This window comes from Pseudochaenichthys georgianus, chromosome 15 (genome assembly GCF_902827115.2).
Source record: "Pseudochaenichthys georgianus chromosome 15, fPseGeo1.2, whole genome shotgun sequence".
Classification (NCBI taxonomy): Eukaryota; Metazoa; Chordata; class Actinopteri; order Perciformes; family Channichthyidae; genus Pseudochaenichthys; species Pseudochaenichthys georgianus.
This window is the reverse complement of record NC_047517.1, coordinates 5,457,688-5,470,697: the sequence shown is the minus strand read 5'-3', so window position 1 is coordinate 5,470,697 and position 13,010 is coordinate 5,457,688. Positions and strand designations below refer to the sequence as shown.

Below are 13,010 nucleotides of genomic sequence, written 5' to 3'. Positions count from 1 at the left end.
TGCATGGCAGCCAAGGTCCGGGCATCAGAGCCGGAGTGTGAGAGGGCCTTGGTGTCCCTCCAGCATGCATGGAGCTCCCTCAGGTACTCCTCTGAAGGAGGAACCGTGAGGGGGACAGTGGCAGGGCTACGCCTGAAAAAGGCGCTAGCCTGAGCCGGATCGGCCTGCGGAACCGGAAGCTGTAAGCATGTCAGGGCCGTACGAATAATGGCCGCCATAGAGGCGTCCTCCTCCTGCAGAGAACCCTGAGCAGAGGAGTGGGAAGCCTCCTCGGGAGTGAGCAGGGCCTCGTCCTCCACCTCTTCGTTGAAGAGGTTAGCCGAAGCCGCTAGAGACATGACGTCGTCATGTGAAGGTGCGACAACCGAAGGAGGGCCGGGCGGCAGGCTAGCAGCCCCTATACCGGCCCCTGGCTGAAGGGCCAAGAGGAGCGTCATCGTACCCATGTCGGCAGCTAATTGATCCACTTTAGCGGACAGCCTATTTCTAGACCTGCTATTGGGGGTTACCCCATAGCCGCCGTTCCCCCGCGTCGCCTTGCTCTGGGGGAAAATGTGACGAGGAGAGGTGTTCGTTGGCTGCCGCCAAATGCTCCACCTCTACAACTCTAGCTACTCTGAGCGCCCGAGGCATACAGCTACAGTTCATGCAGGCGTTCTGCGTGAGACCCTCCCTCAAATGCTCGAGACCAAGGCAAGAGGGGCAGCGGTCATGGCCGTCCTCGGGCTCAAGAGGAGCTATACAGGCACTACATGAATGAGCCATTATGTAGGTGGCCAGATGCAAGGTAACCGGGAGCGGGTGCGAGGACACAGCCTTCACCTAGCTGAATCAATAATAGCTCGGCAGTACAAAATAGCACAACAAGTGCAACTCCTGGGAGAGGGAGCGGAACCGCTGCCGTCACCAAGAAAAAGAATTAAGCAAAATAGTAAACAAGATAGCACGGGTAATCCCGGCGTCAGCCAACGCTGCGCGCCAGGACACAGTTAGACTGAGCGATGCTACTGCTAACTAATTAACAAAGAAACACAGCTAAAGCTGGAAACTCAAATGCTAATAATAGCTTGGTACAATGCCACGGTCAGCAGAGATACACAATAGCACAGCAAGGCAACTCCTGGGAGAGGGAGCAGAAACACTGCCGTCACCGAAAAAGTTAAAGCCAAGTAGTAAGCAAGACAGAAATCAGGACAGCTTGGCTGGGAGAGGGAGCGGAAACACTGCCATCACTGACCAAGCCGACACCAACCTGTCCGTCGAAGTTTTCCGCGTAGCCGGCCACAGCTCCTGGGGGACGGGTAGCCCGTAGCCCTCGGTCTTCGAAGTGCATTTAGAGAAATTAGATGTCCTTCAACATGGCGCGCTGAAATCCATTTCCGGGTCATTACCGGAGGACCGAGGAGGGGACATTAGTGAAATGAGAAAGGGCCCTAGTATCAGTGGCGGTTCTAGACCAATTTGACTTGGGGGCCAGGGGCCAGTTATTTTCTGAGGGGGGCACAATAGATGTAGGACGAAAAAGACAAAGACAGTATGAAGTAATTGCTCATAACAATACAATACAGTTATTGGTATTTGTTTCATTACACATATTTATTTCAGATACTTATAGTTACAGTTTTACGCTCTAATGCAGGGGTCCATTTTTAGGATGAGAGCTACTTTAAAAAAATAAAACAAGTCCTGAGCTACTTTTACTCCTTTTTTTTGTTTTTTGCTGTGTATATATTTAGCACATTTTAACATTATTATATGCTTACCTTTAACCTTTGTGTGCTGTTTGGGTCTGTGAGACCCGTTTCTAGTGTTTAATAAAAGAAAATGTATGCAATTTAATGATTTGAACCTGCTTTATTTGGGGGTGGACCTCACATCCTCTAGGGGTCCGCGGGCATGCACCCCTGGGAAGATTTTTTTAAATGTTGAAGTTAAAAGCATCAATTTGGTGCACTTTGAGCACAAAATGAATTTATGGATACAGCTCTCAACACTCATAAGAAAGAGAGCTGTATACTTTTCAATAATCCAAAGATAGATATAGAGTTGTGGTAAGTAGATAGAGTTCGTTATGATTGAGGTTTCGTTTATGCATAGGCAGGGTTGGGTTGTAACGGAATACATGTAACGGCGTTACGTAATCAGAATACAAAAATCAAGTAACTGTATTCAGCTCGCGTTACATTTGAAAAACGAGTAATCTGATTACAGTTACTTTCGTAAACCTGAAGTGAATACATTTTGGATTACTTATTGGAATTATTGGTGGAAAGATTTCCTCTCAACATGTAATATTCATTACTAGTAGGTACAGCCGATTCGAATCATCAGAGCCGCCGCAGATGGACCAAAAAAGCGTTTGAAAAAAAATTGCGGGTCCGCTCTCTCAGTGAAACAATAACAACGAAATATGGAGGAACAAAAGTCTGCGTGTGTGTGTGTATAGTTGTGTGTGGTTAAAACACATCAGCCTGCGGTCACTCTTTAGCCTTACTAATGATTATTTCTGAAGGTATACACAGTGAAGGCGGTGCGTGAAAGGCGGTGTGTGAAAGGCGGTGTGTGAAATGCACTGCGCGGCGCGCTCGTATTCTCAGAAGCTGAGTTAACCCTCCCGCTGCCTCCTGGTGTTGCAGAGATTTCATGAAGTGAAGGAGGTTTTCCTTCTATCAAACAGCTGTGGGCAGCAAATACTGTGAGTGTCACGGACATGAATTCATAGATCAAGGCAGACTGGTGCACACACTCTCCTGTTTTGCCAATCCGGTGCTTAAACAAATATAGCTCTACACCCCTGGCCGAAATGTCCTTAAAATGAAGTCCGAGTTCGACATTTTAATTCATGTCCTGCCAACACTGGCAGGACAGAAGGCGACACGCCCGTTCTAAGCCGTGTCCTTCACAAAGTAATCCAAAAGTAATCTAAAAGTAATCTGATTACGTTACTTTTTTAAGACACGTAACTGTAACTGTATTCGGATTACTTTCAGAGCCATGTAATCGGTAATCAGTAACTGATTACATTTACAAAGTAACCCTCCCAACCCTGTGCATAGGGTAGATTCTTTTAATTACATTTCCTTTTTTTGTGTGTGTATTTTTGACATTTTGGATTTCCTTGGCGAGCTACTTATTGAGGGCTTGCGAATACCGGAATACCGTGTTGGAGACCCCTGCAGTCGAATGGGTCTGCTGTTTTTTTCATCTTCAGGGGGGCCACAGGGGGGTCCAACGTCAGTGTTAGGGGGGCACTGGCCCCCCCTAGAACCGCGCCTGGTATCATAGACGTAATTACAAAAATAATAATAAATGAGCTACCTTGAAATTAGTCTGGAAGAAGACGTGCCAGTCATAATCCCAAAGTGTAATCCATGCCCAAAAAATTAAAACATGCACTTGTTGTGTTAAATATACTTGTCTTGAGACAATAATTAAAATATTATTTTAAATCTCAAATAGCTCTCGAACAATCCCTAAGATGGCCTTTTTCTCTTGTCCCCGCTTCTTGGTGAGCAACTTGCATGTCAAATATAATGTTTAAAATAGGGTTTTTATTTACTTTCTTTGGTATTATTCTATTGATATATTTCTGTTGTAATGGTAAAATCAATTTGTTAAATCATAAATATATTTGAAATAACAGTAATTTTACAATGAAAGTGTGTCCCACAACATGCGCGCATCCCTGTTACCGAAACCTGTTTAGCTTGGCAGAGGTAGGGAAAAAACAGTTTGTCACATGACACAGTGGAAAGGACATCAGCAAGCCATGTGCTAAACTGGGTAGACCAAACATGGGTAGACCAAAAGTAAGTCCTCTCTCTTTTATTTTTTATATTTCGAATCTTGTCACTCTTGAAGGAGTGTGGTACTCATACAAACGCAACCCTCTTACTCAAATTATAAGACTAAAACAAATTAATTTAAAATGTATCTTTCTTTAGTTACATTATCTAAGTGTGTCCATTCCTTGACAATAGCATTACATTGTGCAGTTAGCATTAATTCCTGAGATAAAAGCTAAAATTAGCATTGATTTGCAACCCTGTTACTTGCAACCCAGGGTTGATTCTTCATTGGAAAATATATATAAAATATTATCAAACAACATTTCTGTGATCCTGAGTATTTATTTGTCTCATTTCTGTCATGATCTACACAATCAAAAGTAATGTAGCCATTCAACCCTGTTACTTTACGCAACCCTGTCTAATTTCAACCTTGTTACTATCATTTTCTATTAAAATAATTTAATTAAACCAGTTTTATCCAAAAACTACATGAGTATTTAATGGAAATGTGACTTTCTTTACTTAATAGTAAACACTTGTATTGAAGAATATTTTTGAAAAAACCTTTTCCTGCTTAATGAGTATTTGTAACAGGGTTGCAAAAAGCACGGCACACAACAAATAACACATCTAATAAAAAATGTACATTTGATGCCTTAGCTGGGCAAATCACTTTTTTTGATGGTTTATTATCTGTTTTTCCTAAAAACATAACAAAAAATAATAAAATAAAAGGTTCATTTTTTAAAAAGTGTTGATGTCTAAATTGTCCTCCAATGGTCAAGGTCTGTAACTGGTCAATTCCAACTGTATTTCCTCCTGAATAGCTTAACTTGCTTATCTTTTAGAGCAGTTGTTCTAAACATGTCTGTGTCAAGGACATATTTTTCAATCACAGACTAAAATAAAATAAAGATTGTTCTTATAAATGATTAAGACCAGAATTGTAGTTTGTCATCTGCAGTCTAGGAGATAACCGTTGATAAAGTGAAACCTGTGATCAAAAAATAGATACTCTCATCATGACTCTTAATCACATTAGGCTCACTTAATATTAATTAAACATTGAGAATAAAATGTGTCCTGTTTTCCAAGGACCCCCTTGAACTCCCTCAAGGAACCCCAGCTAACAGAGCCGGCCAGCTAACCAATCAGAGCAGAGTGGGCTCTGGTTTCAGACAGAGGGTGAAAAGAGGTGCTGCAGCACAGGCAGTATGAGAAAAATAAAGAGCATTCTGAACATTAAAGCATGGAGACATGTCCCAGTAGAGACACTACATACTGATATGAACCTGAAAAGGAGCAGAATATGGCCCCATTAATGTGGCGTATATGTTTGCTACTCTATACACCTAAGATAAGCCACAAAGATAACAATACTACCAAAACAGGCAATTTTAGCGAACTCCAAGGACATGTTTCACCATTAGGTTTGGTTAAACACTAGCCTTTTCTCTAATGTTTTACCTTTAAACTTAACACAGAAACAGCCAGTCAGTGTCAATGTGTTACTATGGAAACATGTAGTGTTGAGCGTAACGTTTTCTAGCGTTTTGTTGTTGAGTAATAAATGACAAACACATTGTGCAGTCATAGTCAAACAAAAAAATGTTATCTCTATTGTCACAACCCCATTTGTAAAATTAATTGTTACCTGCTACATGTGTGTTTGAAAAAAGACTGCGAATGTATCAAGATTTAAATGTTTTATTTAACAAATTACATTTTTTCATGTGCATGAGAAAAACAACTCAATGAGAAAGTCATTATAGATTTTTTTGTATTGCTTTGTGAGGACTGTGACTCTTGCTGTAAACCAGTGGGCCTGCATGGAAAATGCAACTTTACTCACCGTTAGTAAGTAACCAGAAACTTGCAAGTGCCTCCAACCAGTAACGCAGGCTACGTTTAATAATAATTTAAAAAAACAGACAAATAAATATACTTGTTAACTTATGTACTACACGTTCAGTTTGTTTGTGACAGAGTCCTTGAATCCATTATACTCGTCTTGTATCTCTTGACTGCTCGGTTCTGTGACTCACTGCTGACTCTCTCTGCCTGCGTACTGTTAGCAGAGTGGAGATGGGTGCTTGTATGGGTACCGGCCTATGCTAACTTACAATTAGCTTGTTGGGCAATAGATTTAAGATTCATCCCTGAAGTCAATTAATAATTAGACTTAGCACCAGGATTTATTTAGTTGGCTTGTGGTTAGAAGAAAGCATTTGTCTCGTGAGCATCACCTCAGAAGTTCAGCTAGTGGTGAACACATCTTATTCCCCGGGCCATTAATAGCTTTTTTCAGAACATCTCATGGTCATAGATGAAGTCTGAGCCAGTAAGTGGGCTTTTGTCATTGTCAGAAGTCATATTTCCAGAGGTGCAGTAGTTAGCACTCACAGCGTCAGGTTCTGTTAGGAGTTTGCATGTTCTCCCATCAGTGTGGCTTTGTATCCAACTTCCTCCAAAGTGTACTGCCATGCAGATTAGGGTAAATGGAGTACTATGCAGAATGGGAAGTCAAATGATAATTTGATTGTGTACATGGAATCAATTTAATTCTGGACACCCAGGTTCAAAATCCAGCTGCTTTGTCCTGCTTCCTGTCACCTTGCATGACCCCTGAGCTGCAGTGATTCCTCAAGGGAACAAGGAAGCAGTGAAGGCCGGGTTAGACTGAACTGAGTTTATGTTATGTATTAAAATGGCATTCCATGTTAATCTCTTGACCTAAAACGTAACTTTAGCCTTTGTTCTCTTCAATTCTGATGAGCCTGGTTAATAATCACAACAGACGAGGCAGTAGTAATTTCATATCACCTTCATTTCCAACTAAATCAAATGAATTTGACTTGTGTGTGTGGATTGTGGGAGAACACTCCACTCAGATCCAGGAAGTCCTGCCTGTGAGGTGACGGGGCAAACCACCGCTCCACTCTGAAGATCATGTGCATAACGCCTAACTGGGTGGTTGGTCGCTCATATCTACAGATTATTGCTGAAACCTCAATTACACAATTCTGTGGTGCATTTCTGATTAGCTCAATAGTTTTGTCAATAGTCAAACTGAAAATTACATTCTCAAATCATTTAAATTGTTTAAAGGGAAATTCTGTTTTATTCAACTTGGGTGTTATTTGCAGTTGTGTCCTATCAGTAATAATAATAATGCACACGTCAAGTTACTAACTCGGGAAAAGGGCGAGCATAAGGATTTAAACAAACCCCAACGTTATCCAAACTGACTCGGAATAGAAGCCAAAGATGAACGTTAAAAACATGTTTCCAAACTAACTTAAACCATCTGTGTCAGGTAGCTCTCCTATCCCAGGTCCAAATCCAGCCTGAAATGACTTACTAGTGGATGGATAATGTACATTAGTAAAAGTCACTTATCAACCATTTAAAGTGATCAGTTGCTTCAAATGGATGACGGTTTTCCCCAAGCTGTACCACAGTCTCATACATTACATTCTGCTTGGTTCCCAGATTCATTGATGCTCTGCTTTCAAACCCAAGATCCACCTTGTATGGCTGCATCACAGGGAAATACTACATGTTTTTCACTTAAGACACATGTTAAAGGAATATGTGTACATGGTCATTTTGCAAACCTTGGGGTCTTGACTAAATGGTACATGGACTGTAAACAGGGCAGGGGCCTAACCAACAGAGAGGTCCACTTCTATTGTCTTCAAGCTGCAGCTTCACTGCTGGCTACTGGGTCGGGTTAGTCATCACATTAAATACTTTTGTTATTACCAATGTTTGGTAAGTTAAGGCCTGTTTGCTTCAAACAAAGAGCTTTCTGGATCACACGACAGCATATGAAACCTGTTTCTGACAGAAGATAAAAGCTGCTTTCATCAATGTGTGTAGCTATCTGACGGACTAGTGTGTTCCAAACATACTGACGCCTAACACTCAGCTCCACCCTGTAAGCCTGCTGTGTTGCCATGTGTACGGAGCTATCGTAAGCTAACAATAAGCGCTTTCCATCAGTGTCGATGTCGCCCGTGACAGTTCTTTATCCAGGTGAAGCTCTCAGATACATTGGTCAATGATCTGTCTCCCTCATCATGTACACACACCTGTCCTTCAACAGCCAGCAGCGCAGTACCCAGCGTCCCCTGGTCCATTTGTACACAGTCCTCCCATTTAGTTAGTTCCGGTTAGCTAGCTAACACTGATGGAGAACTCGCAGTTTTTGTCAAACATTTAGTTTGATAACCATGACGATGGATTTACTCTTGTCCCTTCTGGCAACATTAGAGCCACCATTGATTTTGGTCCACAGATAGTGATGATGGCCGAGCTGAGTTTTGTTTTAGAGACAGATAAAAAGGTCTCCCTCTGATCACAGCGTACTCTGGGCCCTCGTGTTGAACCATACAGCTGCTGGTCCTGAAATGTGCAGAACCTTTGATCCCACAGAACTTCCTCTGGCCTGACCTGGGCCTGACAGTACATGTTCTTCAAGTCCAAACTCACCGGCCCCTCTACCCTACGTGACGTACTCCTCGTCATCGATAGGTTCTGATTTGATGTGGTCAGGGTGGAGTAGAGGGAAGTGAGGTACTGAACTCCTGGTACACACGTACCACTCCTTAATGTTAGAAAGCTGAGGTAAGGCGGGGTTCACGGAGCGCTGGCTCCTGCGGGGGGTCCTCCCACTCTGCTGCCTCTGGGCCAGCTGACTCTTCAGGCCCGATAGAGACAGATCCAGAGGCATCGCCATGGGAGACGAGCTCCGCAGCAGCAGCTTACTGTCAACGTCGCTGGCAGGGCTGAGATCCAACTCGTGTTTGGCCACAAGAGGGAAATGAGTGTGGAAATTGGCATGGGAGGGGGAGTGGCGGTTGATTTTAAGGTCGAGGGGCTCCAGGAGAGCCTGGTGAGGTTGTTGGAGGTGATGAGAGATGGAGTCGTACATGTCCTGGGGGTCAGAGGTAGGGGACGACTTGACGTGGACCTTCATGTGTTTGCGCAGGGAGCTGGGGTGGGTGTAGGACTTGGTGCAGCCCAGGGCCTTGCAGTCGTAGGGCTTGGAGGCCGTGTGGACCTGGGAGTGCTTCTTCCTGTCGCTGCTGTTGGCGAATCGTCGCTCGCAAAACTCACACTGGAATGGCTTCTCACCTGCAACACAAACATCACACAGACCATTATCACCTCACCACTAAGGGGGGGGGGGGTGTTTGTTTACAGCTGAAGCGACACCTCAACCACCGAGTTTATGACCCTGAGTGTATTTTCATTTGACTGATGAATGACTTCAGTACCCATGGCATAACGTGGTGCAGTCTTCACGTATGTGAGTCGGCCTTGTACTGGATGAGATTGACAGAAAATAGTACCATAGACTTTGACAGGCAAACTGAGTGTTTATGTTCCACTGAGTGTTTAGAGAATGCTCTCATGAATGTTCAAATATAAATGCAAAGGTATGTCTTCAAAGAGGTGAGAGGCAAGTGTATTCATGATCTTAAAGGAGGGAGGAAATGAAAAGGTTTTATGTTGTATGCACTTTGTTGTTATGTAATAGGGATGCATCGTCTATTAGACATTTACAGTACCAATAGGGACACTGTTATTTTAAAGTTCTGAACAATACATGAAATACATTATTTATCAAACCTCTGCTTTCTACTGCCAACAGATAGTTTGACCCAGTCTTATAATAACCATATTAATAATAATCAGGGTTAAAACTAAGCAGTAACACCGCATACAGCTTTCAGCAGTGCAATGTGTTTTGGCTTTTAGAAACAGCATTGGCTGGAACAGTGCATGCGTGTGTGCCACGTGTTTCACAGGTTGCATTTCAGTGCACAGACTTCTCTTCAGACAGATAGGATTGTTCTCCACTGGTTCCTCCATTATCGAGAAGCAAACTTATTGTAGTTCGTTTTTGTTAATCATATTTATTAAAAAATACTTGCTGTTAATTAGTGACACCATTGAATGGATGCATTATGACTAACAGGTTTCGAGCCATTACAAAATGCACAATAGCTGTGCTGTTCCTAAAGTATCTTCCTACAAATGGCGTTAGGATTTGACAAACGGCCAAAAGAACTTGCAATATGTTTTTAAGGATACAAGAAACCCTGAAACACGCTACTTGCATCTTTCTTTGAAAAAAGGTTTTGATAAATAGGTTTGCTTGGGGATTGCAAAATGATGATATTATATTTATATGTCATCATTTTTACAGTTGCCAGAAGCACAAACATTGAACTGCATACAAGCTAGCCAATAAAAGGTTTACATCAATCATTAAAAAAGTCCAAGAGTAACAAATATTTTAATAATTATATTTGTGGGTCCGGGCCTTTAAATCTTTGGGATATATTTGATTTATTAGAATACTTATTATTTGTACTTCTCTTTGTCTAGGTGGTCCCTTTTTCTGTTTAGCTGTCGACTGTCTCAGTAGTGTTTCTATATTCCCATGTAATGTCTCATTTATAGCCTCACACCACATATGTGCATGTTCAGTTATGTAATGCACACTATGCCAGTATTGTACAGTATTTTGTTTGTGTGGTTGGGGTTGTTTTTGGAAAATATAATTGAATAAGCGTTTTTTTAAGCAATTTAAACACTGCATTGTTTCATGACCTAAACACACACTTTATTGGCTGTTCATTGGATCCACCTATACAGCTATTGCTGTCTAAGGTAACAGCTCTGCATGCATCCTACCTCACTGACCGTTTTCATATCAGTTCATGTGTGGCATTTCATAAAGGTGTTGATTTAACGTGTGCTGTTTATACCTCACTAACATGAGGGTAGATGGTTCACATCGTGTCTAGCATGTATTATTCATCTCCAGTGAGAAAGGCATCTGCAAATATGATTGATCTGTTGGGTTCTTGAAATAATTAATAAAGTGTTAAGTTGCAGTTATTAGATTGTTAATACATTTATTCTGTTGAGGTGTCCTGGTTGCCTGAGAGTTTGACTGAACACTCTTCCCTTACACTCTATCAAAAAAACATGTGATTCCTCTATTTTTTCTAAAACCACAACCTTGCAGCGTATAACCCGTGCACAGAGGATGTGCACGCTCTGACAAAAACTGTGATTCTCTTTTGAAACTGCCTAAGTTTACATCATTCTGCACAAATTGTCCAAAATAGGGTATGATTATGGGTATTTGTAAAAAAAGAATTAAACTCCTGTAAACTGTTTCTATGCAGACTTGGAATTAAAATGATAAATATAGCCACAATTCTGCAGTGTGCATGGAATCAATTTCACTCTGCACACCCCCCTGGTTTAAAATCCAGCTGCTTTGTCCTGCTTCCTGTCACCTTGCATGACTCCTGAGCTGCAGTGATTCCTTAAGGAGATAAGGAAGCAGTGAAGGCCGGATGTGGAAATGGTACTGAACTGTGCCTACGTAAACATGGAGGGGATTCCTATCAGACTGGGAACAGTCTCTGTTCGCCTCTGTGTTCTCTGTGTGTGTCGGGGGCTGCTGTCTGAACGGGTGTCACGGATGTACAGACCATAATGACTTTATGAATCACAGCGCTGTGTGCAGTCACACAAACATGAACCCCTACCAGTGTGCGTGCGCGTGTGGATCTTGAGGTTCTCTGAGCGTGCGAACATCTTGCCGCAGTTGGGAAATGCGCATGAAAAAGGCTTCTCCCCGGTGTGCACGCGAATGTGGTTGATGAGTTTGTATTTGGCTTTGAACGCCTTCCCGCCGCGCAGACACTCGTCCCACATGCAGACATGACTGAGGGTCTCGAGCCCCGCTGCTACATGCTCGGTGGTGACGTGGTCCACCAGCTCGTGCATGGAGCTGAAAGTTTGCTCGCAGACGGATGTCGCCGTCCGCCCCAGCCTCTGTCTCGAAGAAGTTCGGTCAATCCATTTACACACCAGCTCCGTTTTCACGGTGGGGCCTTTGGAAAAATCCAGCAGGCCGTCCATCCCAACGCCCGCACAACTGTCGGCAGAAGCAGAGATATTAGCGGCTCTCTGCTGATGCGGGGAGACGATGCTCGAGGAGTTGTTGTTCCCCAGCGGAGAGACGAGGCCATTGTGCCTGGCCACTACAGCCGCCCGCTTCATGCTCAGCGCGGCGGGCTGCCCCGCTCCTGTGTCCGACTACAGTCCTCTCTTCCACGGAAAACAGGTTAAATCCAAGTGGCAAAGCGTTCGTCGCTTTTCTGCTTCCTTCCTGTGTGTTTTGGTGAAAGGGAGAGCGCATGCGGCAGTGTCTTACCCCCCGCTGTTCGGTATTAGATCCCGAGAGTCAGAGCCTCCATGCTTTTATTTACTGTGTGAATGGAGGTGAATGGAGTCGAAGAAATACAGCGGGCCGCGAACCAACACTGTCGGGGGGCGTCCTTGTCTCCTTTCCTTGTTTGGTCCTCTCACATTCCCTTTCCTATTTACATCCAACAGACCCACAGAGGTCTGATTAGAGAAATTCACTCCCAGTGATGACTCCCTGTCACAGGCTTCATCATGGGGATAAACTCATTTGTCAATCCAACATCTCATGGATATGTGTGTTGTGTGTGAATAAATAAAAATAAATGCTATAAAATCTATACACTAGGCCTATTTGTGTAACGTGAATTTAAGATGACACCCTAGTGTATTTCGCTACCATTCAATGTTTTGTAGGACAATTTAGGATTTCATTTCCTGATTTTGAGAATCATCATTCCTAGATAATGCATAATCATGTATTCATTATATCATAATATAAAGAAAACACATTTTTAATGGTAAGGAAAAATAGTAATTGCTTGAGTTAATTAATGTGTGAGTCAAAAGTCATTATAGAATAAAACAATTGTATTTCAGACAAAAATGGTTGTTATTTTCACCAAATATTTTGACAACACTCTGATACTGTGTCACAGAACTATGTGGCTATGGAACAGGGTGTAAACAGGAGGAAATAAACTCATACAAGTCAAATATTAAATAAATCTCTGAAATACAAAATTAAACATTACTTAAAAAACTACTCACTTAAAAAATAACTAAGGTCTATTTCTTTATATCTTATATATTAACCTTTTGTTTCACATTTAATGATTTTGTTACCCATCCTAAAACAATGTACATTATTTTGGTAAATAAAATCCCATAGTTTTCCAACTTTTACCTGCTCTTCCAGTTCAATGCGTAGCCTGTTACCCTATATCCTTAGATAAAAAGGGCCCATTCTAAGGTAACAAA

The 13,010-nt window shown here is 42.4% G+C and overlaps 1 protein-coding gene across 1 annotated transcript; it reads right to left on the bottom strand.

Annotated features, from left to right (window-relative positions):
* Positions 1–5,482: 5,482 nt before the first annotated feature.
* On the bottom strand, positions 5,483–12,405 carry LOC117460104 (zinc finger protein ZIC 5-like). Its single transcript, XM_034101338.1, has 2 exons — positions 11,369–12,405; positions 5,483–8,930 (listed from the first exon to the last, which is right to left on the bottom strand). Exons 1-2 carry the CDS (start codon positions 11,883–11,885, stop codon positions 8,299–8,301), a joined length of 1,149 nt encoding a protein of 382 aa, XP_033957229.1. The 5' UTR covers positions 11,886–12,405; the 3' UTR covers positions 5,483–8,298.
* Between the last annotated feature and the right edge of the window lie 605 nt (positions 12,406–13,010).

What these genes read in the sequence shown, in the direction of transcription:
- LOC117460104 (XM_034101338.1), bottom strand. Translation starts at nt 11,885, where the DNA reads ATGAAGCGGGCGGCTGTAGTGGCCAGGCACAATGGCCTCGTCTCTCCG. An exon ending in CCACACGCGCACGCACACTG is followed by an intron (nt 8,931 to 11,368) that starts GTAGGGGTTCAT and finishes TTTGTGTTGCAG; the next exon opens with GTGAGAAGCCATTCCAGTGT.